Raw genomic sequence first — 23,223 nt, 5'->3', positions numbered from 1 at the left:
AGGACTCCTACAATTTCAATTTAGATGTAAGAGATGAAAAGCTAATTATTTTCCATCCATTATTGTGCCAGATTCGCATTCAGTTGTCTAGGTGTACACCATTTCACTGCATCTAAATCAACATATTATACAATTTGCTGTCCTCAATGTTCTTCCAAATCTATACCAATTCAACACTAAATGAAACAGTTTGTTTAAAAACAGACGCCCAAACACTTTTCCAATATCATTTAAAATGTCCTCTTTCATTATTAGTTTTAGGATAATCATTCAATTTCTTTGGGGGTCTGCTCAACATTTATTCATGGGTGATGGGTTTCTTCATCTAGAACAGAATAATAATTGGCCCAAATGCAAATTCTGGAACAAAATCACAGGTATAATTCAAGACACAGTTCCACCGTACAAAACCTGAAGACAAAAACAATGTTTGCAAGAATTAAACAGTTTAATTCAAAACTTGAGAAGGTGATGCATCAAAAGCCAATTTTACCCATGCTATATAAATCTGAGATCAACAAACTACAACAACAAAAAAGAAATCCATACACAAACATCAAAACTAGAATGGCCTTACCTATAAGAAATTCCGTTGTTAACAAACTCAGTTTCCCCAAAGCCCCACTTCTCTATGGACAAACTGAACCAGATCCAAGATAGTGTTACCATTTTCTTTTACAAATGTCATAACTATCACTCAACCAAAATACACAATAAACACATATTCATGTTGGTTGACTTCAAAAAGTCTATATCAATCACTCAATAACTGAAATAACATCAAGACACTACTAACTAGATATTTGTAACCGGGATTAATCTACAATGCCTCTGCTCATGCTGCTTTGTTATACATGTAGTTTATGGTCAAACTTCAAGATAGGTACAACCCTCTACTTTTCAGCAGACACACATAACTTGTTTATTTGTTGCAAAGAATTTTTTAGTCATTTCCCCTATAATATATTTTTTGACAACAAATACATTGTACCAGCAAGAAAGAACTATAATTGGTATCACATTGACTATCAAAATCAGGTAACAAGATTCAAAGAAACAAATATCCCCTACACTAGTCATTTCATTCTTGATATGCAATAATAATGCTTGAATAATTAAGAAGAAAACAGGCAAATATTATGAGCAACAGTCCAAAATGCTAAGGAGCAATATTATCAGCATTCTGGAATCTGGATCATAATTAGAACACAATCAATATCAAATAAATGCATTGACTTTGTCTACGTATAAACATAAAAAATATATAGATTGGTTTACAAATTTACACTAATCATTCACTTTTTTAAATCAAATTCATTGGGGACAGATCCAATCTGAGATTAAATAATCCAAAATTAGTCATTAATTTATACATTGAAATGAATTACATGTGAGGCATTTAAATCAGTTCAGATATTTGAACTGGAAAATTCATCGATTTTTTGAAAACCAGCAAACTGCCACAGTAAGATATATCTGTTGTCATTGGTAATTTTTTTGCTGAGAAACAAATCTTACATGATGTGCACTTTCACCTAATACAGTAATCTTTGAATAGAAGATTAATTGAAAGTCCAATACAAGAATATCAATAAACTCTCTGTTCCAAAATTCTCATTGAAAATCCAGGACCAACCAACAAATATCATTTTGTTTATACTACAAATTCAGAAAAGGCATTGATCTCGATGGAAACAAATTGCATGCAATACCAAAGAAGACAAACCCTGCATGCCACAAAGTAACTTAGTTAAATGGGCATAATCTCAACAAAACTGCTCATAAGAGGATATAGCAGAAAATTCACAAGCAGGTACGGGTATTAACTCAATAAGCTTCGACCATTGCCTCCACTGCACATATTTAATGGTACTCAATAAAGTTTTGAAAATTTTGTCTACTGTAATATAACAGCAATCAACTCTATCTCAAGATGCCACCAATCATTCCAAATATTTTGTTCAAAACCTCTTTGGGATTACTTACAGAGCTGCAAATTTCTCCTGGATTTTCAGTCTCCAATGTTACACAGTCAGAGCACCTCCAGAGGATAGGTAAAAAGGCTCCAAAATTCTAATGCACAATTCCTCAAGACTAGAATATCTTTAGTTACAAACAACATATCTTTACAGCATGAATTGCTACGGAAACAGACAACTGGATTCTTTCCCCAATTTTGTGTGTAATGATTGAAAGTGCAAGAAGCAAATCCAAACAGACTGAAAACGAGGACTCCACTCTAAGAGCTCATTTTAGCTGAGTTTCTCAAAATTTAAAAAACTTAAGGTATCACAGCTCAAGCCTCATACACAAGCACTAATGAAATATAATTGTCATTTGACTGAGCAAAGTTTATCCACACTCTAAGCCAATAGTGCACATCATATCCAGGATGCAGCCTCTCTCATAAGCCCACTTTGTGGATATCTTCTTTGCATACATTTGTTGAGTCTGAACTTTCATCTGCTTCCAGTAAGTCCTTTGAGTATATTCCACCTTCCAAGTTCCCATTTTTGTCTTTTTTCTCATTTATCGTTTTATACAGCTTTTCTTTCATTTCACCTGTGAGGAAGCTCACTACCTCTAGCATTGTTGGTCTTTTTTCAGGGGCATTTTGAGCACACATTGTTGCAACATGAACCACCCGCTTCAATTCGTCTTCATTGTATTTTCCCTGGAGCTTTGGATCAGCTAGCTGATCATACTTACCTTCTAAAACCAAGGGAAGGGCCCAGTCAGTTATAGTAAGCTTCGTACTTGGGTTGCCTACCTTTTCTATGGGCTTCTTACCAGTAGCAAGTTCAAGCAATAATATACCAAAGCTGTACACATCACAACTTTCAGATGCTTTTCCCCACATGGCATATTCAGGTGCAAGATAACCTAGTGTGCCTTTCACTCGTGTGGTAACATGTGTTGCACCATCAGGTATGAGCTTTGCAAATCCAAAATCAGCAACTTGGGCCTTAAAATCTGAATCTAGCAATACATTGCTTGCCTTAATATCTCTATGGATTATATGAGGTGTTGCATAATGATGAAGATAACTGCAACAACCAGACAATCCAAATAAAATCTAACCTTAGCATAAACTCAGACCATCAACCAAACAAACTGTCAATCTGAATTACAAGGATACCTTAGCTTCCCATAGCTATGTGTTACAAACAGTTATTAGTTTGTTAAAAGTTTCCATTGATTTCACACTATCATTTACCCTTTAAACTTTCATTTGCTTCTAATAAATAGAATTATACAGAACTCCAAACAAATGGAGAGAAGAGATGGTCACTTACGCAACACCCTCTGCAGAGCCAATTGCTATGCTCATTCGCCTTGGCCAATCAAGGAGACAATCTGCAGAATGTTGGCCATGGAGATGTGAAAGTAGACTTAGATTTGGCATGTAATCATAGACTATAAGACGTTCCTGCCCCTCGGCACAGTACCCTCGCAAACTCAACAAATTTTTATGCCGAACTCGACCAAGAATCTCAACTTCCACTGCAAACTCCATTTCAGCTTTGGTGCTCCAGACCTTTAATCTTTTGACAGCAATCTATAAAGAGTACAATTTCAATAATGCAGTTGCACCATAGGAAAAAGCTAACAAACCAATATACATGTATTTTTAATTAATATGGACTTAAACAAAATAATTAACATGATGCACCACTTAAGTCTATGTAAATCTTTAGACTAGTATTATGCGTTTAAGGTTGCATATGTAGCCATGCTAGTATCATTAAAATGAGCCGCCCTAAAGAAAACATGGTCCCAACAGTACTTGTGAATCCTTTAAGCGGTCCTAAAGATATTACAACCGCTTTATTGTACTTGTTGTAAAGATGAATGCATACCGCTAACTTATCTATCTGCCAATTTGACTTTTATGCATGCTTGTATGAGTATCTAATACTAGAAAATATATGCTTAGGAAACTTGGTAAACACATAAAACTTGGACCATGCTTCTGAAATTACCACAGTTCTGGCAAAATGACAGTGATTTAGAAGAACTTTGATAATTGTTAAAATTGTTTTACAAGATGGTGGAAAATTAAGCAAAAACTCTCCAGTTCATAATCTTAGAAAATGACGTTTAGCATAGACAAAAGTGAAAGTAACCTTCAAGAATAACTTGCAGGAGAAACACTGCACAACATTACTGCAAACAATATATATCACAAAAAGAAACCACCAAAGAAAATGAAAGTACTGTTAATCATGATGCAATTAATGGGTAATTTAGGCCAGCTAAGATTCAAAACTAAGAAAAATTAAATAATGTTTAATTCACAATGAATAAAGGTGACTGATTTGAGAGGACATTTAAAACAAAGTGGCAGAAAAGTTAATGGTATAATTGAAGACTAAAGAGGCTATAAAGCTCATACTTGCGAACCATCCCAAAGTTGACCCCAGTAGACACTTCCAAAACCTCCTTCTCCAAGTTTATTATCATAATTGAAATTGTTTGTAGCTGCATGTAGCTCCTTCAAGGAGAAAATCCTCCAAGTGCTGCTTTTCTTCTCTACTCTTCTGCAAAATCCATTGAGGTACTTCAAGATAAGCAAATTAACAAGTTTCAAGAAATGGATAGCAACAGCATCAAGAACATCAAATGAAACAGAATACACGCATACAGAACAAAGCTACTCTTTCAGTCAATTAAGTTATTAAAAACCACCACTAAATTCTTATATTGCACACAACGATAAACCAGACTGCTAATAAGCAAATTGGCTCCTGGAAACCATTTAAGTTTGGAAAATTGCACACTTTCAGAGCCTCAGAATATGGAATATGAACACTAGAAATAATCACAAAACTTAAAAATGATACATGCAGACAAAAACAAGAATTCTATCAAGCATATAAATTAATTGTAGATTCACAAGTTGCACACAAATGCATATAGGCACCTATATATTTCTATGTTCTATATATCTTCGTGCGCAAGTATTAGAAGTCATGGATTTACATTATATTTTTGCTCTATTTTGAAGGTTCTATGCATGAAACACGCACCTAAATTTAGTAAGATGCTGTGGCAGATGTTCAAATTCTATTCAAAAGTTCCATTAAACACAATCTCGAGTTCAAGTTAGACATACTAACAATCAATTGATCCCTGCATTGCTGCTAACAATCATATTATACATGACACAAGAAGATTGGGAGAGACTAAAAACTAAAAAGTGAATTACAATAAAATCACTAAGGTAAACCTGTGTCATCAGTTTCTTAAACCAAGATATTCCTAATGTCACTGCTCAATTTTTGAATCCTATAAAATACTAAATGACCTAACGCAATGTAACCAAATGCTGAACTGGAAAAATTGCAAAAGCAACATTTGACAGAAGATGCTTATCAGTTTCTCAACACTTTGAGGTCTTCTAACATAGTCAGTATATCACTGAATCAAAATATGTTACTACCCTGACATGGCAAACAAGACAACACATCAAATTAGATCACTGCTCAGCTATATAGCCAGTTCAGGTTCAGGGTTTTAAGATTTGACAAAACAAATTTATCAGCTTCAGTAAGGGGGGGTGGGTGATTCACCCATAAAATAAAATAAATAGTGCATATATTTTAAACAAAATTAATAAAAACAACTTAAAATAAAAAACATATTGTCAAAAAAATTTATATAATATACATCATATACAAAAATTACAAATAAACTATAGAACAAATTATATTTTATACTATAATAATAAAATAACTCAAAAGGCATTGTTTTATTCTTTATTTATCTATAAACAAAGTTGCACAGGGATGGGGGTACTTGGGTACTTGGGGTACTAATATGTGTGCAGGTATGGTTATTTTCCCAAAAAGGGGATGGGTTACTTGGGTATGTCAAACTTCTTTTTAATATTATTTAATATAGAAAATCTGAAAATATTGGTCATGAAAATGGTTTTTCAAAGCAAGAACAGTGATAAAGCTTGCAGCTGTAATGTATTGTTTTCAGTTCCAGATTTGCAATATGTTTGTAATAATAATATATGATAGATATTTAGATGCATAACAGAGAAGGCAGATCATAAATCATATAACAATGACATATAGCAAACGATAAACTTCTGACTTGAATAGTGATAAAGTTTACCGTTAATCAGTATTGTATCAAAGTTTCGAACTGATTACATATTGAATTTAGCTTCATTAACAAAAAGCTGATACACAAACAAAAAAACAAAACAAAAATCAGAAGTATTAATCAAGGTCCTGAGCTATGATGCTCTCCACTGAGTACCCAGTACTTGGGGTACATGTACCCGGTACTTGGGTACATGGATGCAACCTAATCGTGGATAGGTTATGAGGCAAATAAATGTATTTTGTATTATAATTGTTAAGACAGTATTTTATAATGGGTATAAAAGATTATCATTGGATAATTTATAAATTGATTTGCCCAATAAGAAAAAAACAAAGCATCCCAAATGGCAGGAAGACAAGCATGGGATCTACTTTTCACTTTGTCCAGGCACTTCATCACAATGGAACCAGAGTTTCCGGCACATTTATCAGTGAATAGGATGTCGAAACTTGCAGATGTGGACATTTATGATTAAAAAAATTATGAAGGCACCATAAATGTTACAAAATAGTAAAATACATTTTCTCTGCTACAAGTTCCCTTCAGTTTACAAAGTTTGTGGACATTTACTGAAGTACCAAAAACTACAAGTGCTTGTGACAATTTTCTTTTGCCCAGGGCATAGCCCATACTTTCTGGGTACCCCATTGTATAACTCACAAATTTGGGCATGTTTTCAGGGAACAGTAACAAGGATGTTGAAAATTTTAGAAATTTATGATAAGAAGATTTACAAAACACTGAGATTGATTATTTATTAGTTTTATTTTTAATATGTTTCTTAAACTTGTAGAGGCACTGAAACTCACAAGAATTATGAGCATTTTTGTTGCCAAAGTGCAGCCAAGTTCCCTAGGGTGCAGCCCAAGCAACCTGAGCACCTCCCGGGTAAGTCTCCAACATACCCAAGTCACATGCACCATGCCTGGGTGATCCCCATGCAATCCATCCCTAGAGCTGGACCCGGACCCATCCAAGGCATATACAGGAACAGGTAAAGGCTAACCGATAACTTAGCTTCTTGGACACAATCATCAAATAGATAAACAAGGATATGATTATCTCTGACAAATTCATCAAGCAACAAAAGATTGTTTCACACATAATTGGAAAACTCATACTCGGCAACTTCTTGTTGAGGTTAATAAAACCGGCAAAAACTTGGTGACAATTCTGCAACTTCTCAGCAAGAATCTCAGCAACTTAAAAAATTGATTAAATTTAATTCGAAATGCATTTTAGGAGATGCATCTAATGTCAGTACATGACTAAACAAAAGAAACAAGATAAGTCTAGATATATTTAAACACAAATTGGGAAAGAAAAAGCATCCTCATGTGGAATGTTGATGGATGGTAGTCTGATAATCTAAAACAAAAGTAAAATAGCAAATTGTCTTTGTAAAACTATAAGTAAATACAACATCAAAATAGTTTACATCTTCTCTTTCCAGCTCTAGTAGAAACTATGGGAAAGGTAGAGGGTCTAGTCCTAGGAATCCACTGCAGTTGTGCCTCCTCGCTTGCATGACTAGTTGTGGCTCAAAATCCATCTTTGAAAAAGTGGTGTTAAATCATGTTCATTAGACTCTAAAGCAATTTAGGATACTTCGGAAATGTCATTGTTGGGTTCCTACAGACCTAGATGCAACAAAAAGGAGATAGAACAGATAGAACAAAGTTTCCCTATCCATTCGAATAGAGAAGCGGAGGAACATCAGGAAAAAGGAATAACTCAATAAAGTGGGTATAAAAAACATTAACCTAGTTTGACACAATTTCCCCATCAATTTCTTCTTTTGTTTTAAAATTTGAAAGGGGTGAAAGGGTGGTTCTCGGAGCGACAACCCCCACCAGGGTCAAGGGGTTCCCCTTCCGGGGTCCAGCCACAGTTTCTCTCTTCTGTGACCTTTGGATTCTTCATTTTTGAAGCATTTTTCTCCCAAATTCACATGTCCAGACTCCCTCAGAAATCCTCTTCAAACCTACTCTAAATCAACCTACATCCTTGCAAATCACCTTGGAAGGTTTATTTTTGGCTTGGACAACAAAATACAACTCACAAAATGCAAAATGAACTTTGGTTTTGACATCAAAACCTTTTATGCATCTATAGCCAATAAATAAACATGGAGTTGCCGGTTTATCTGTGATAAGGTTGTACAAGAATTGTCATTGTTTTTAAAATCCTTGGCAGCAACAGCAGGCAAGTAAATGTTGTGTTTACTCGCCGAGCAAAATTTATCATGATAAGTTGAAAATTTGCCAATTTATCGATAATTATTACATCTATGGAATTTTCTCACAATCCTCCTACAGGAAGAAAACCTAGGAAAATCTTCATTTAAAAAAGAAATCAAACATAACCTTCAAGAAGAATTGGCATATTTTGATCATTAACATCTCTGACATAAAATACAGCATAAAACGTTGCAACCAGGTAAATACTTAATAGACAATTACTAATCACTAGAAAATTCAACTTTGAGAAACCTATGTTACCACCAAACATGCATGGATATCGAAAAGTCAAAAGCATTTTTAAGGATGCTGAAACAGTTATTCCTGGATATGTCTGTACCAATTTTATATACATACATGCATGCATGCATGCAATATATATATATATATATATGCATGCATGTATGTATGTGTGTATGTGTGTATGTGTGTGTATACATACATACATATATATCTATATATATATGCATGCGTGTGTGTGTGTATAGAGAGAGAGGGGGGTGTTTAGTTGTTAAGTAAGGTTAACATATTTTTTCTTTTATTTTTCCAAACTCTTTAATTGACTCTTGAGTGTCATCATAATCTGCTGTAGATTTGTCCTAGAAATAGCTCATGGAAGGAACCAAGATTGTTGTAAGGATAATCCAGAAGAATCCAATAATATATTAGAAACCCTGCAGCGTAACAATCATTAAAGAACCTACACTTTTAAGTTTTAACAGTCAATACACACCCTTAAACCTAAATTGCCAGTTCAGGTTCACCGATACAGCAATTATTACCAGAATTGGTAAAGTTAGGTACATTCATACAATATATTAATGTATATAAATTTTTAAAACATTTTAAAATGATATATTTCATGCAAATATTTTATACATTATATTAATATTATAAATAAATAATTAATATCCATCTTTATATTATTTAATATTAATTACTAATTAATTTAAAAAGTGATTAGAAAATGAAAACGTGACATTAAGTAAGATCAAGTGGATGTGTGGGACAATTGACAGCAAGTTGCTCCAAACTAATGCAATGTGTAGAGGTTGAAGATTCTTAGAAGGGAATTTCGCTTACCCACCACCAAGATTGAAGCTCTAAATGATTAGTGGACTGTAGAACAGATGAAGCCAGACCACAAGAAGAAAACACCTATTAAAAATGTCAAGAAAGAGGAATGGGAAGAAAAGAGAGAAGAAGAAAATGTCAATATGTATTAAAGAGTGTGTGCCTGTTCCACAGAGTCTCAGTCAAAGTTACCATCATCAGCATTTGCTATCAATGGCCTTTTCCGAACTGACAGTCATTTATATGATGTTTGGAGGCAATTTTATCCCAAAAATACGAGTTATCTAATTAATCAGCCCCAAATCTGTTCCCAGCAGAAAAGAGAATTTACAGAGTTTAAATGCAGAAAAAACATATGATACTTAATTTACCAAGAAGGAAACTACACTATATTATGGCATGCATTTATGAAAAGAAAAATGTAATTTATAGAGCTCAACTGCAAGTTTTTTTAAGTTCTGAATTTTTAATTATATCTGCAGGTACGTGTAACAAATTCACAGCCTGAGGTCCACAACTTAGGCATACCCAGGGACAAAGGGCATATCCCTGAAACCAGGCAGATCTGGCAACTAGATTTAAACAGCACATTCAAACACTTGTGAATGGTTGGAACTGTTTGTGGCACTCTTGTTCCTGAAAATATATTCACTGGAACCTGTAATTCTTAACTAACCTGAAACCAGGAAACAGGTATCAGTATGGAAAAACCCATTTTTTAGGACTCTAGGAAAGATTGTCTTGGAAGACTCTGACAAAACTAACATAAAATCTGAATTTAGGTTTTTGAGTTAAATTTAGGAGGTTAGAAATAGATTAGTGTAGGTTACGTTATTTCTCTTTTTTATCTTTCTTGTTATTTTAAATTCCAGTGTAGACTAACAAGCATTTGTTGTGGATCGGGAGGGCGCGGCAATTATCGGGACCCGGAACATTTCCAAGAAGAGCAACACACAGGACCAGTACCCACCTAAGGATGGGATCAAGAATGTTCCTGAATAATGCAGTAACATAGTAAGAAGCCATACACAGCGCTAATTGTAAAATAATCAGCACCATTATATTTTTCAATTTAGCTCACCAGTTTGATCTACAAAAGGGAAAAAAACATATTTAGCATATGAAAAACTCCATAAAACTTCATTTTGAGTACTTTCTGGACAAAAATTTCAAACATAACAAGGGAAAAACCAGTAATGTCCAATTAGCATTCTTGTAGATGGTTTACAATAGTCGTACAGAATTCAAAGAGGACAACAAAATCCATCCCTCACTTATAAAGCACTAAAGAGCTATTTTATTCTCCATCCACAGAAAATGGCCGATAACTAAAGGCTGTCACTGATGAAGCACTTTCTTAGTCACTAATTGCCTTCTTTGAAGAAATTTGTTGAGCTGAACTAAATCTGAGGAACTACCCACAGGGTCTAACTCCAGACTATGGTTGCTTTTACCACTGAACAACTTGCCCCACTCGATGCTGGCCTGCTTGAGTTCTATATTTTCAAAGCCTATGTTGATATTTTTAAGATGTCCACAAAAAACATTGATTGCCACAAAGAGCCCACCTTTTTTTAGCAATCCTGAAGGACAGTATTCTCCAATCCAAACATCGAAGCTTCTACCATGTTTTAAACTTGGAGAGCTTGGGATGAACTTAAGACGTAACCTGTAAAACGGGTAGCTCTATCACTGAGCTTCTGGCCCCACTTGATGATGGGACTTTTGACTGCCAATAATCTCAGACAGCAATTATAAGAAATTTTAACAATTATCAAGCATCCAACAGATAACCCCTGTTAAATAAAAGTCTCTTGTTCCTCACCCATTTAACGTTTCTACGTGACTACAATCTGTGATCAATCAGCATGATAGCTGATGTAATACATGAGTAGTTAGAGATACTTTCCTATCAATAAAAATTTCTGCATTACTAAAGCTTCTAACTCCTCCACAACTCTTGCTTAGATTTTGCTGTTATTGAGGATCCAACAAGTTGTCCCACTTTTCAGCAGCTAAAACCTTCTTATTCCTCCATCCTTTCTCATTTCTTTCAAGTGTTTATATTTGTGATCCATCGTTGTAATAAAGTTAGAGGGCCTTAGATCACCATATTTAGTTGAGAAAAGCCTCTAATTCCTCCATAACTCTAACTAAAAAGGAAAGAAGATCAAACAAACAAGACGCATATTTTCCAGCTAAAAGCTTCCAAATTCATCCACCATTCCACCATAGATCTAAACTTAACTAAAAGGAACCGTTATGCAGCCGCCAAACCTCAAATTGAAGCGAAATCTAACAAAGGATAACAAACAGCCATTACTGCCGATTAAACCCAAAATTGAAGATAAAATCAGTATAAAACTTGACAAACAACACCCGGAATTAAAGCCTGGAAGCAAAGATAAATTATGCAAAGACCTTAAAAATTATAAACTGTAATTAGTCTGACTACACCTCTAATTGAAGATTTCATCGCACTGGATAACTCTAGAGCCCTGACTGAGATCTTAAATTAGCTAAACATTTCCTACTTTTTTTAAACAAAAAGTTTTATCCCTTGCTCATGTAAATTAAGCAGCGCAATATAAGTAAACAATCAAAACTATCTCACCTATTAAAAGCCCCGACGCAGCAATACTTTGCTAATAAGTCCATCCTCTGGCCCTACTGCTGTTTAAAATCCAAATGCCACCAAATTTGGCAAAATCCTTCCAACTCAAACCGGAATTATAGATTTTTCTTCGCCATTCCGACACAAATGGTCTCTAAACAAGCTCTCATAAAACAAGAACAAAAGAATTCTACTCCGCCATTGATTTAGCTTACAATAAGGCGGAAGGAGAAGAAACCCTGCCACATACATGCACACAAGCACATTGGCCCGTGCATTCCCTCCGTCAAACCCGCGTACTTCATAACAGTGATGGAATGGGGGCTTACAATGAATCGCACAGGGGTCTAAAGAATGAAAAAAAAAAAAAAATTAGTTGCAGAGATTTTGCGTTCGAATGGGAGAATTGGATTTGAAAGTCGTGTTAAGACAAGGATTAATCAAGGCCTTCAAGTCCGGAGACGTTTAACTCAAGCATCCTCCAGCGCGCCTCCAAACCCCACCATATTTTTGTTTTCTAATTTTTAAAATTTATAGTAATTTTGTCTCTTCTTGTTCATCTTTCAACGTGATTAGGGATGCGAATCATTTTGTGCCCCTAGTCTACTTTGGGGCCCTACATTATGATGGTTTTTGTTGGGCTTTTTCTACTTTGGTTTTTAATGCTTTACCAAAGTTATCGATGGATTTGAATTCAGTTCAATTGAATTTACAACTCATATATATATATATATATATCTATCGATGGATTTGAATTCAGTTCAATTGAATTTACAACTCATATATATGTATATATATATATAAAGATTTATCTAATTTTATCATAAAAAAAAAATTTAATGTGGGATAAGTTGAGAGTTACACCTTTCCCAATTAATCATTTAGATTCAATTTGATCAATAATTATTTGGTTGTTTGTTACCATCATCAAATTAATAATCTTGATTTCAATTTATGGTATCACTTAATATTGATTAACTTGAAACATGATAATAGTGCACTATCAAGATGATTATTTCGATTCATTTGATTATCAAACTAATCATTTGAATTCAATTTGACCATAATCGCTTAATGTTGATTGTTTGTTACATGAGAATTAGTGTAACTCTTACTTTTCTTACAAATATGGTTGCAAGGTTGTGTAAAAGGTGAGAAGGCTATTAGTTTAGTTTTTAGAAAACAAGAACCTATTTCAAAAAAAAATCAAGATAAATAATGTAATAATAAAAGTTAATGATTTGAGTTGGGATACAAGACATAAAAATATAATAATTCAATTTAATTTATTTAGATGAAATTTCTAAATGTAAAAATAATGACGAGGATGTCAAATTTAATTTATTTTAATAATAGATTCATAAAGTTCATTTGGATGAATGTTTTAGAATGTAAATGGATTATACATTGATCTATTTCAAATTTATGCATGTAGATCTATTCGTGACGCCTACAAAATTGAACTGGTTATACCTACATGACCTAGTTGGTAGAAATTGGATTCTTTGAATTCTCTCCCCTTTATAAATTGATATTAAAATTTGAGTAAGGACGAATGATTTTTAGAAGATCATTGGAATCTCTTAAAAGTGAGAGGACCACATTCTTCATAGTCAACCCCTTCATTGAACTAGTATTATAGCTTTGGAATAAGGATCAAGGATAACCAACAAATGTGCAATGGACCAAAGATGATGCAAATTGGTGTGATGCTTATATAAATGTTTTATGATTAATCATCTCCAATAACTTATTTTGTACTGCTTGATAACTCCTATGTGATTTCAAAGTGAATGTGCGTATACTATAAAAAAGAACATGGTGCAAAAAATATATATAATCATATGTTGGGCCAACTAATAATATTTCGTGCAAAGGTCAACACTAAGTAAATTTCTATTTTAAAGGTTCAAGGTTCAAAAGCATGACATGGGTTAAGTTTCAACTTGTAGATTTTATCTCGGATGATGAGTAGATTATCTAAGGAATAAAGTAAAATATCTAAGGATGTCTAACAATACAATCAAGATGTGGTGATGTTATGAGTTGAATTTGCAAAGAATGTTTCACTTGTAGGCTAGTTAAATTACATTAAGAACACTATTAAAAGTGGTCCCAAAACATGAGGGAAAGGGCACAAGCATGCAATTTTTTGCCATTATGTTTTGTCCACTTTGATTTGAATGTGAACTACTAGGAAAATACATCTTAAAGTGGGGAAAAAATAAAAAATCAACATTTAAATTAAATATTTATAAATAATGAAAGGATGTATATATCTATTAAGTATATAAATCATTCTTGAATTCTTCTCATGAGTACTCCATCAAAAACCTACAAGATTAAAAAAATTGAAAACTACATATTTCACACATTTACAATAGGATATGATAGGCAATGGCCATATCTTGATTAAAAAGGTATTATCATCTAACATAATGAAAAAAATAGGAGAAGGTTACAAGATAATACAAGTAAAAAAATAAGTAAAGCCTTGAGTTCAAAAAAAAATTGAAAGATGAAAACATTCCCTACTCAAAGGAGGATTATTAAGAAAAATGTGAAATTGCTATGCTAGGGTTTTGCATGTAGTAAGACTTTCTTTCTAAGACCATCTATGTGTTTTGCACCTGTCATATCGCATTTATTGCAAGAGCATAAGGGGTTTTAATATGGTTTCGACTAACTTTAACCTAGTAGTTGATGTTGGTGCTAAAGTGATTGTGATGGATGCTCGTGATACCTCCTCCAGACAAAAGCCCTCACAATTTTTTTCAAAAGTGTTTCACGAAGTAAGGCCCCCACTGATATTGTTCTTAACATTCAGGATTTCGATAATGTTTGTGACTAGTTAGAGAAGCATACTTTGATAGAGGATTTTGTGGGTAGAACTCCTCTTGAAAGCATGCCTAATGAATTGGTTACCAAGGCTTGGACTCCTCATGGGGTCTGGCTTGAAGGTGTTTAAAGCCTCACCAAGGGATTTTTTTTTGGTTTGCAAACTCTTCCTAGGTCAACATAGTTTTTAACCACAAGCCCTAGACAATTAGATCTTCACTGCTTATGGGTCAAGTTTTCAAGTCTCCTTGTGCCTTGTTGGTCATTTATTCATGCTATTACACAAACCCTTGGCAAGGTGGTGTGCATGGAGCCAAAGAATTTTTTTAATGCCCATCCTCAAAGGAGAGTTTGTGTTGAAGTTGACCTTTCACGTGACCTCAAGAAAACTATTGACATTTAAAGTGGGGCTCATACCTTCACCCAGAAGGTTCTTTATTTGAACCTGCCATATACCTGCGATTGGTATCAATTTGTCGAGCATAAAATTAAGGACTACCCATTGGTCCTACCTTGTAAGTTGACTCCTACCAAGGAGACAGGAGCTAAGCCTACCGAGAATGGTAAAAATGATGAATGGACAACTATGGTGCATAAGGGAAAAAATTAATTTCCTTCTAAAAAACCAACGTCTTCTTCTTCCTAGCCCTCACTAGAGTGTGTTCTGATGACTTCCATTGTTGTGTCAATCACGTTTGTAGTGCCTCTTTTGCCACCACCCATTTTAAACCCTATTGTACAAGGGATGTTGGGGTCTACAAGTGTTTCTCGGCCAGCTTGGGTACGCATTCTATAGGTGGCCTCTATGATTATTTTCCATCCTTTGTGATAGTCTCACAATCTTGATGGTCATGGAGAAGACCCATATGGTAGCTGTAAGAAGTGGAGAATCATCTCTCGTAGATATTCTTCTCCTAGATTCACAACAAGCTCTTTCTTGCATAATAATTTCTCCTATCTTGGGGAGAAGGATGACATGCAAGAGTTTTTATCATGAATTTTCTCTCATGGAATATGCAGGGTCTTGCAGACCTTCCTCACAAATACTATGTGTGTGATATCAAACATCAGCTTGGATTCCTGGATATTTTATGTCTTTGGGAAGTTAAAATTTCAAGATTTTTGCTCATTGTTGCTTGTCGTGTTATTTGGCTAGACAACATTACTTTTTCTTCCTAGCATTAAGTTGGTTGAGGTGGTGTTGTTACTGTATTCTCCCTCATTTAATTTCTTTAATTATTTTTCATGGGTCTAACCCCATGCAACAAATTGTATGGATTTTTTTGTCCTTCAATAATCATTCATTTGCTATAGTTAATGTTTATGCTCCCAGTGATGTTGTTGAAAGATCACAACTTTGGTGTTGGATGGTGGATCATCTACCACCTATCACTTGGGTCATTTGTGGGGATTTCAATATCATAGAGTTGGCTTCCAACAAAGATGGGATTATACACTTTCATTGGATAGTTGGGGAATGAGAAGTTTGTTACCATATATGTGCAATAAGTTGGGCCTTTTTTAATCCTAATGCTCATTGCCACTAGAATTGTGGGTTTTGGCATACTTGGTCCAATTTTAAAGTTGGTTTGATAGGAATTTTAAAAGGCTTGATCATGTAATAATGTTTGCACAATCTTTTTTCTCTTTTTTTGAAGAAAGGGAATTACCTATCATTCCTATGTCTGATGTGACTTTGTCAGATCATTATCCCATCTTATTTACTATCATTTGGAAAACAACTCAAGGATGTCCTTTTAAGACGTAATTTTTCCTCAGCAAATGACTTCTTAATCATGATCCTACTATGGCTCATATTTTGCGTGTATAGAATTTAGAACTTTAGTCCCATGCCCACATTGGATGGATTCAATGGTGGAATGATGGCATTCCCCTATGACTAGATTTATTTGTATCTATGGTAGGCAACTTTCCCTATACCACAAGTCATTCTATGACACCATTACCAAAGACCTATATACAACTTTTGAAGCCTTGGCCATAAATTTGTTTGATTCAGATGTGCAACTTCGGCTTGCTAATCTCTACCACCAAAAGAAAATTGCTAACAACTATGCTGCTACGGGTGCTTGGATTAAGGATCATCTCCACTAGCTTTAAGTTAGAGAGCAAGCTTCTAAGGATTTTTTTCAGGCTCTTAGAGCTCGTCATATTTCGGTGGGGATTAAAAGAATTAAGGAAGGCCATCAGATTCTCTCTAAGATTCCTGACTTTCTTTGAGCTTTTGTTTGATAGTATAAGAAGTTTTCCACAATGTAGGGAAATTTAGCTGACAAGGAGCAGGCTTTGAAGGAATTCATTGTTGTTACTCCAAACTGGCTTATGGTTGAGCAATGTGCTTTTTGTGAGAAAATGCTTACCATCAGTAACCTCAAGGAAGTCTAGTTCCCCATGGCAGATGATAAGGCTCCTGAGTGTGATGGTTTCCCATGTGAATTTTACAAGGCTTTGTGAGATTCCATTGGGCCCAATTTGCATAATGCCTACCTTGATGCTTTCTACTCTAAATCCTTAGGCAAAATTATCAACAAAGGAAAGATTCAATTCATACCTAAATTTGGAGATCCTAAGGACATTTGCAACTAGAGACCTATCACTTTGTTGAATGTTTCCTATAAAATCACAACTAAAGACCTAACTCTCAAAATTTGTCATCTTTTGCCTCTAACTATGTGCCCAAAGTAGATTGGTTTCATCAAATCTAGATATATTCTTGACAATATATCATTGTTGTTTGGGAAGGTATGGAATGGGCTTGCAAGTCTAAGCAAAAAACCATTTTTTCTTAAAATTGATTTTGCCAAGGCTTATGACCACATTGAATGGCCTTTCATTCTTCATATGTTTCAAGTCATTGGATTTGGTCTAGTATTTCTCTAGTGAGTCAAAATGTTCTTCGAGGATGCTTCTACTTGCATACCTATCAATGACATGTAATTTGAGGCCTTTGGTCTCTTCAAGTCCATCCACCAAGGATGTCCTCTAGCTCTAGCTTTGTATGTTCTTATTGTTGAAGGATTTGGGTAACTGCTTGCTAATGTCATTTCCTCTAGTTGCATCAAAGACATTTCCCTACCTGAGTCACCTACTCAACTTGTCAATGGGCACTTTGTTGATTACTCCTTTCTCACTCTTATTGAGGATGAGAAAAATATTTCTAATGCTTTGACACTATTTGCTTGGCTTATAGATCTATCATACAATGACACAAAACTTTGTGTTATAGAAAATCCTTCCTTCCTTCACTACCTTGGCTTGCATGGTATAATTGGAAATGGATTCAACGTGGAGAGGTTTTTCATTTTTTGAGCATCCTCTTCACCTTCCAAGCCTTGATGGATCTTTAGAATGTTGTGATTGCAAACATTTTTAAAAAGTTGGATTATTGGCTCACCAAGCCTCTTTCTTTGGTTGACAAATTCTAGATTTTTTCTAAGGTCATGGTTGCTACCCTGTGTACTATTCTTCCTATTGGCCTACCTCTAAGGCTTCTTATTTGAAGTTAGAAAATATGCTTAGGTATTTCCTTTTGGTATTTGATCACCATGGTTTTCACAGAGTCACTTGGGAGTACTATTGCCTACCCAAGGAGTCTAGCAGCCTTAGCCTCATTTCCACTCAAGAACAAGGTATTGTCTTATGTGCCAAATGGGTTATCCACCCTCTCATTGGAGATGAATCTTCAAAAATTCTTCTCAGGAATTGTATTTCTTTTGTATTCCGAGTCAATAGACCTTCTTGGAAGGGGATTGGTCTCCAAACCCTTCTCCTCATACCTGAATTAGTACAAATCTAGGGCACTTTGTTGTTAAAATCATTTGGAGAGAGTAGGAAGCCACCAAGTCATGACTTTGTTTGGCTGGTGATGGTTTCAGGGATGGGTTATCTATGAACCAATATAATATTTGGTGGTCTCCCCATTTTGCACTGTAGGGAGTCCCTCTTGCTAAAGTTCAAGGTGCCAATGTGCTACATTTTTTTCAAATGTGGCATCAAGACACCTAAATATCTATTTTCCAAAATTATCACAAGCCTTAGAATATGGGAAGAATGCAGGTCCAATTTCATCTAACTCATCTAGGTCATCATACTTTTGACCTATTGGTCTCTACTTTGCCTCCACATATGCTCCATAAGGTGGGTATTTAGCCAGTCAAGCCATGGTGGAAGGACTAGAAACGATACCCATGTACACCTCTTGTTAATTACAAGCCTAAGATGGGAGGATACCTTTGGTTGTTGCAACACTTTCTTATGGTTGATACTCTCAACCAACATTGGCACCTCTAGTCTTTGCAACATAACTGTAGATACATGTTTACTACTATTTGGAATGTCATCATTGAGCTAAAGATTACACACTTTTTTTAGTGTGTTTTATTCCAAGCATTGCCTCTAGGTCCTCAGCTCAAGCACTTGGGAATTCTTGACCCTCGTTGTCCCTTTTCTGGGCAATCTGAGTCTTTCCTACATATATTTTGGTGTTGTTACAAAGCTCACCAGTATTGGCTCTGAATTCATTATTTTTTCAATCCTTTCAAGCTCAAACTATTTTATTGGCACATGATATTGCTAGGAGATTCTTCTAGAATTCCCTTCAACTATATCCAGATTTGGCATGCTTTCAAGATGGAGATTCTTTTCACTCTTTAGAAGGATAGGAATGTTGTTCTTTTCAATCACAATTTTTTAGATATAAGTATTTCTATGTATACTAAAACATGCATATGTAATAATGTAATGATGCAAATTCAAGTTAAGGACAATAAGGTGGGTTTCAAGGTGGCCACTTGTAGGAGCTACTTAACCAATAGAGGAATGTGTAAGAATTTTCCTTAGGGAAAAATTCACTCAAGATCAAGGAACTCAAGCACAAGCATAGAATAGACCAGAGTATGATCAGAATAACAATATAGTATTCAATTTATTGATTGATTGATATAGTACACTAGAGATGCCTGTATATAAAGGCCTCTAAGATGCATCTAGAATGCCTAGGAGTTAGCAACATGATAAGTCTTACAACCAAGCACATGTCCACCAAGTGTGGGTTATCCTTTATTAAGCACAAGAGTAAGTGCGATGATGAGAGGATAAGCCTACAAAGGTGTAGCACAAAAAATAATGTTGTAGACACCATGTACTTAATTAAGAATGCAAATAATTGCATTGTCTACATGACAACTTAGTTAATTATGAAAACTCCAATGTTGTAGACACCATGTGCTGAATTAGAGTTGCTTACTTCTGTGTTGTCAACATGACAACTAATAAAAGTATGTAAACTCCTAAGTGTCAACCTAATAAATAATAAAATAATGCATTGATCTAAGTAAACTTAAGTAAAGTGTAAATAGTGAATACTAATTTACACCAACACCCCCCCTTAAGTGCAACTTAGGGGAATGCACTTAAGCTCACAAATGCATGATGGGTCCCACTACGAGGTCATATTAGGTACCCATGTACAAAATAAATGCTCTACATATAATGTGATGCAATGCAATCTCTCATAAAGTGAAGAAAGAGGGAAAACGTTGTGGGAAAAACCCTCCTCCAAAAAGAGAGATAAGTACAATAATGAAGATGAGAGAGAAGAAGACCTCAGATGAGGAAATGATCCCTCACAGAAGAAAGAAGAGAGAAGTCAAGGGACTTCCCTTTTTGCAACATCCTGCACCCCCAAGAGATCTCACAAATGAATATACTTGACCTTAGTGAAGGGTTTGGTGAAGATATCTATGACCTTCTCTACTATAGGACAATACTATAATGTAATGATCTGCTCATGTATCAGCTCTCTGATGTAGTGCATATGAACCTCAATATGTTTAGTTTGTTAATGATAAATTGGATGTTTAGAGATCTCAATAGCACTCTGATTGTCACAATGTATGACTGTAGGTTTAGGTAGATCAAATCCAAACTTGTCCAAGATGTGTTGTAACTAAAGAGCCTCTGTAGCTGCATTGATAGCTCCTTGATACTCAACCTTAGTTGAAGAAAGGGAAATGTTATTTTTCTTCTTACTATGCCAAGAAATAGGGCCAGAACCAAGGTGAAACATGTAACCTGAAGTAGATTTGCAAGAATTAAGATCCCTTGCATAGTCTGAGTCTATATATCCAACTAGTTGAAGTCATGTACCTACTACATAGTGTATTCCATGTGTATGTGTACCTTGTATGTAGTGTAAGATGTGTTTGGCAACCTTCCAATGAAGCTCGGGTAGCTCTTGCATGAAGTGAGAAACCATGCCAATTGCAAAGCTATATCAGGGCATGTATGTGTCAAGTAGATGAGACTCCCAACTAACATTTTGTACAATGTAGCATCAACAAGTGGAGTGGTACACTTGGCCTCTAACTTGACACCTGAAAGAAAGGGAGTAGGAGTAGCCTTGTAGTCACTCATGTGAAATTGAGAAAGCAAGTTAAGAGCATACTTGGGTTGAGAAATTGTGATCCTTGTTGAAGACTATGTGATCTCAATACTAAGGAAATAATGTAGTAAACCCAAGTCTATCATAGCAAATCTATCCTGGAAAGAGGTCTTGACACTGGTAATGATGGATGAAGTACTTCATATAATGATCAAGTTATCTACATCAAGCATGAGTATCAAGTGTGATTCATCCCTCTGAAGAATGTAGACATTTGAATCATAATGACACCTCGTGAATCCTACTGAGAGTAAGAAGGAATCCATCTTGGCATACCAAGCCTGAGGAGCCTGCTTGAGACTATAGATAGACTTCTTCAATCTGCAAACCATAGTAGAATCCTTTATGAACCCTTGTGGCTGCTCTATGTAAATCTCCTCATGAAGATCACCATTCAAAAAGGCACTCTTAACATCCATCTGATGTACAACCCAACCATGAGCTACAACAATAGCTAGTGTCAAGTGAATGGAGTTCATCTTGGCGACTGGTACAAAAGTCTTTGTATAGTCAATACCTAGAACCTATGAAAAACCTTTGGCAACTAGTCTAGCCTTATGCTTATCCACACTTCCATCTATTGCAAATTTGGTTCGATAGATCCACTTACATCAAACCAACTTTCTTCCCTTAGGAAGGGGAACTAAGTCACAAGTGTTGTTTTTCATCCAAGAGTTATATTCTTCCTCCATAACCTTGTTCCATTATAGAATCCCTGATGCTTCCTTAAATGACTATGGATTTGAAGCAATGGCAATATAAGCATGTGGAAATTATTTGTGCTATTACCTTGTCCTTCGAGTGTCAGAAGGATTCCCCACCAATGAACCTGTTGAATCAAGGGTTTGTTGTGCCCAATGAGGTTTAGTGGAAGAAGGAATGTCATCAACTATTTGTGGACCCTGCAAAGGTGGTGTCCTATGAGTCAAAGTTGAAGGAATCTCATCTTCCGAGTCACTATCATCGCTATGATAACTGTCCATGAAGGAGGAAGAAGGAGAAGGTGAAGAAGCCAAACTTGGACAAGTTTCTTCAAAGTGTACACTCCTCTCAAAAAAAAATTCATGCATCTCTGGATCCATGAGTTTGTATGCCTTAAGATGGTTAGGATATCCAACAAATATACAAGGTTTGCTTTGAGGTTCTAATGCCTTTCACTTTTGTGGAGCTATCCTTGCCCATGTTGGACAACCAAAAACTTTAAAGTGCTTTACACTTGGTTTTCTACCACACCAAGCCTCAAAAGGTGTAATTTCATCTAAGGCCTTATGGGGCCTTCTATTTTGGATGTAATTGACACAACAGATGGCTTCTGCCCAAAACACTTGATCTAGAGACTTATGTTGAAGCATACAAGTGGTCATCTCCTTAAGGGTTCTATTCTTCCTTTTAGCAATACCATTTTGCTATGACGTGTAGGCAACTAAATGTTGAAGATCAATACCCTCATGAGTGCAAAAGTCTATAAGCCTGGAGTTGACATATTCCCTGCCATTATGTATTCATAGAATCTTGATGGCTTTCCCTGATTGCTTCTTAGCTTGAGCTTTGAAGGTGATAAACTTATCAAATACTTCACTCTTATGGGCAAGAAAAAAGACCCAAGTGTAGTGTGAAAAGTCATCAATAAAGGTGATAACATAGCAAGCCTTACTAAATGATGGTACTAGAAATGGACCAACTACATTACTATGAACCAATTCAAGAACAACAATAGCCTTCCAAGACTTCCCATTGTCATATTTCTCTTTGGGATGCTTGCCTGCTTCATAACCTAGACATACACCCTCAGAATACTTGACTTGAGGTAGACTTATGACCATATCCTTGCTGTTAAGTTGTTGAAGGTAGTGATAATTGAGATGTCCAAATCT

General features: G+C 35.2%; 1 protein-coding gene and 1 long non-coding RNA gene across 3 annotated transcripts; both read right to left on the bottom strand.

Moving 5' to 3' along the window:
* Positions 1-189: 189 nt before the first annotated feature.
* On the bottom strand, positions 190-693 carry LOC149540185 (uncharacterized). Its single transcript, XR_016356370.1, has 2 exons — positions 578-693; positions 190-411 (listed from the first exon to the last, which is right to left on the bottom strand). It is a non-coding gene; the product is annotated as an uncharacterized LOC149540185 (long non-coding RNA).
* Positions 694-1,588: 895 nt separating this feature from the next.
* LOC149540184 (Protein kinase superfamily protein) lies at positions 1,589-12,471 on the bottom strand. Of its 2 annotated transcripts, XR_016356369.1 has the most exons (5): positions 12,049-12,471; positions 4,397-4,541; positions 3,297-3,559; positions 1,828-3,047; positions 1,589-1,727 (listed from the first exon to the last, which is right to left on the bottom strand). XR_016356369.1 is itself a non-coding variant. In XM_089801337.1 (4 exons), exons 1-4 carry the CDS (start codon positions 12,090-12,092, stop codon positions 2,405-2,407), a joined length of 1,095 nt encoding a protein of 364 aa, XP_089657463.1. In that variant the 5' UTR covers positions 12,093-12,471; the 3' UTR covers positions 1,589-2,404. The 2 variants fall into 2 exon arrangements, 1 of the variants encoding a protein (XP_089657463.1); XM_089801337.1 differs by having other exon boundaries at positions 1,589-3,047.
* Positions 12,472-23,223: the final 10,752 nt, after the last annotated feature.

Source organism: Cupressus sempervirens, chromosome 9, assembly GCF_028749045.1.
Source record: "Cupressus sempervirens isolate cs-2001-9-10 chromosome 9, ASM2874904v1, whole genome shotgun sequence".
Lineage (NCBI taxonomy): Eukaryota > Viridiplantae > Streptophyta > Pinopsida > Cupressales > Cupressaceae > Cupressus > Cupressus sempervirens.
This window is presented reverse-complemented; position numbering and strand designations above follow the sequence as displayed.

Bases quoted from the DNA above. Each gene is read 5' to 3' on its own strand.
- LOC149540184 (XM_089801337.1), bottom strand. From the start codon at position 12,092: ATGGACTTATTAGCAAAGTATTGCTGCGTCGGGGCTTTTAATAG. The intron at 4,542-12,048 runs GTGAGATAGTTT...TGGATTTTGCAG, and splicing joins TGCGTCGGGGCTTTTAATAG to AAGAGTAGAGAAGAAAAGCA. The intron at 3,560-4,396 runs GTATGAGCTTTA...TACTCTTTATAG, and splicing joins AACTTTGGGATGGTTCGCAA to ATTGCTGTCAAAAGATTAAA.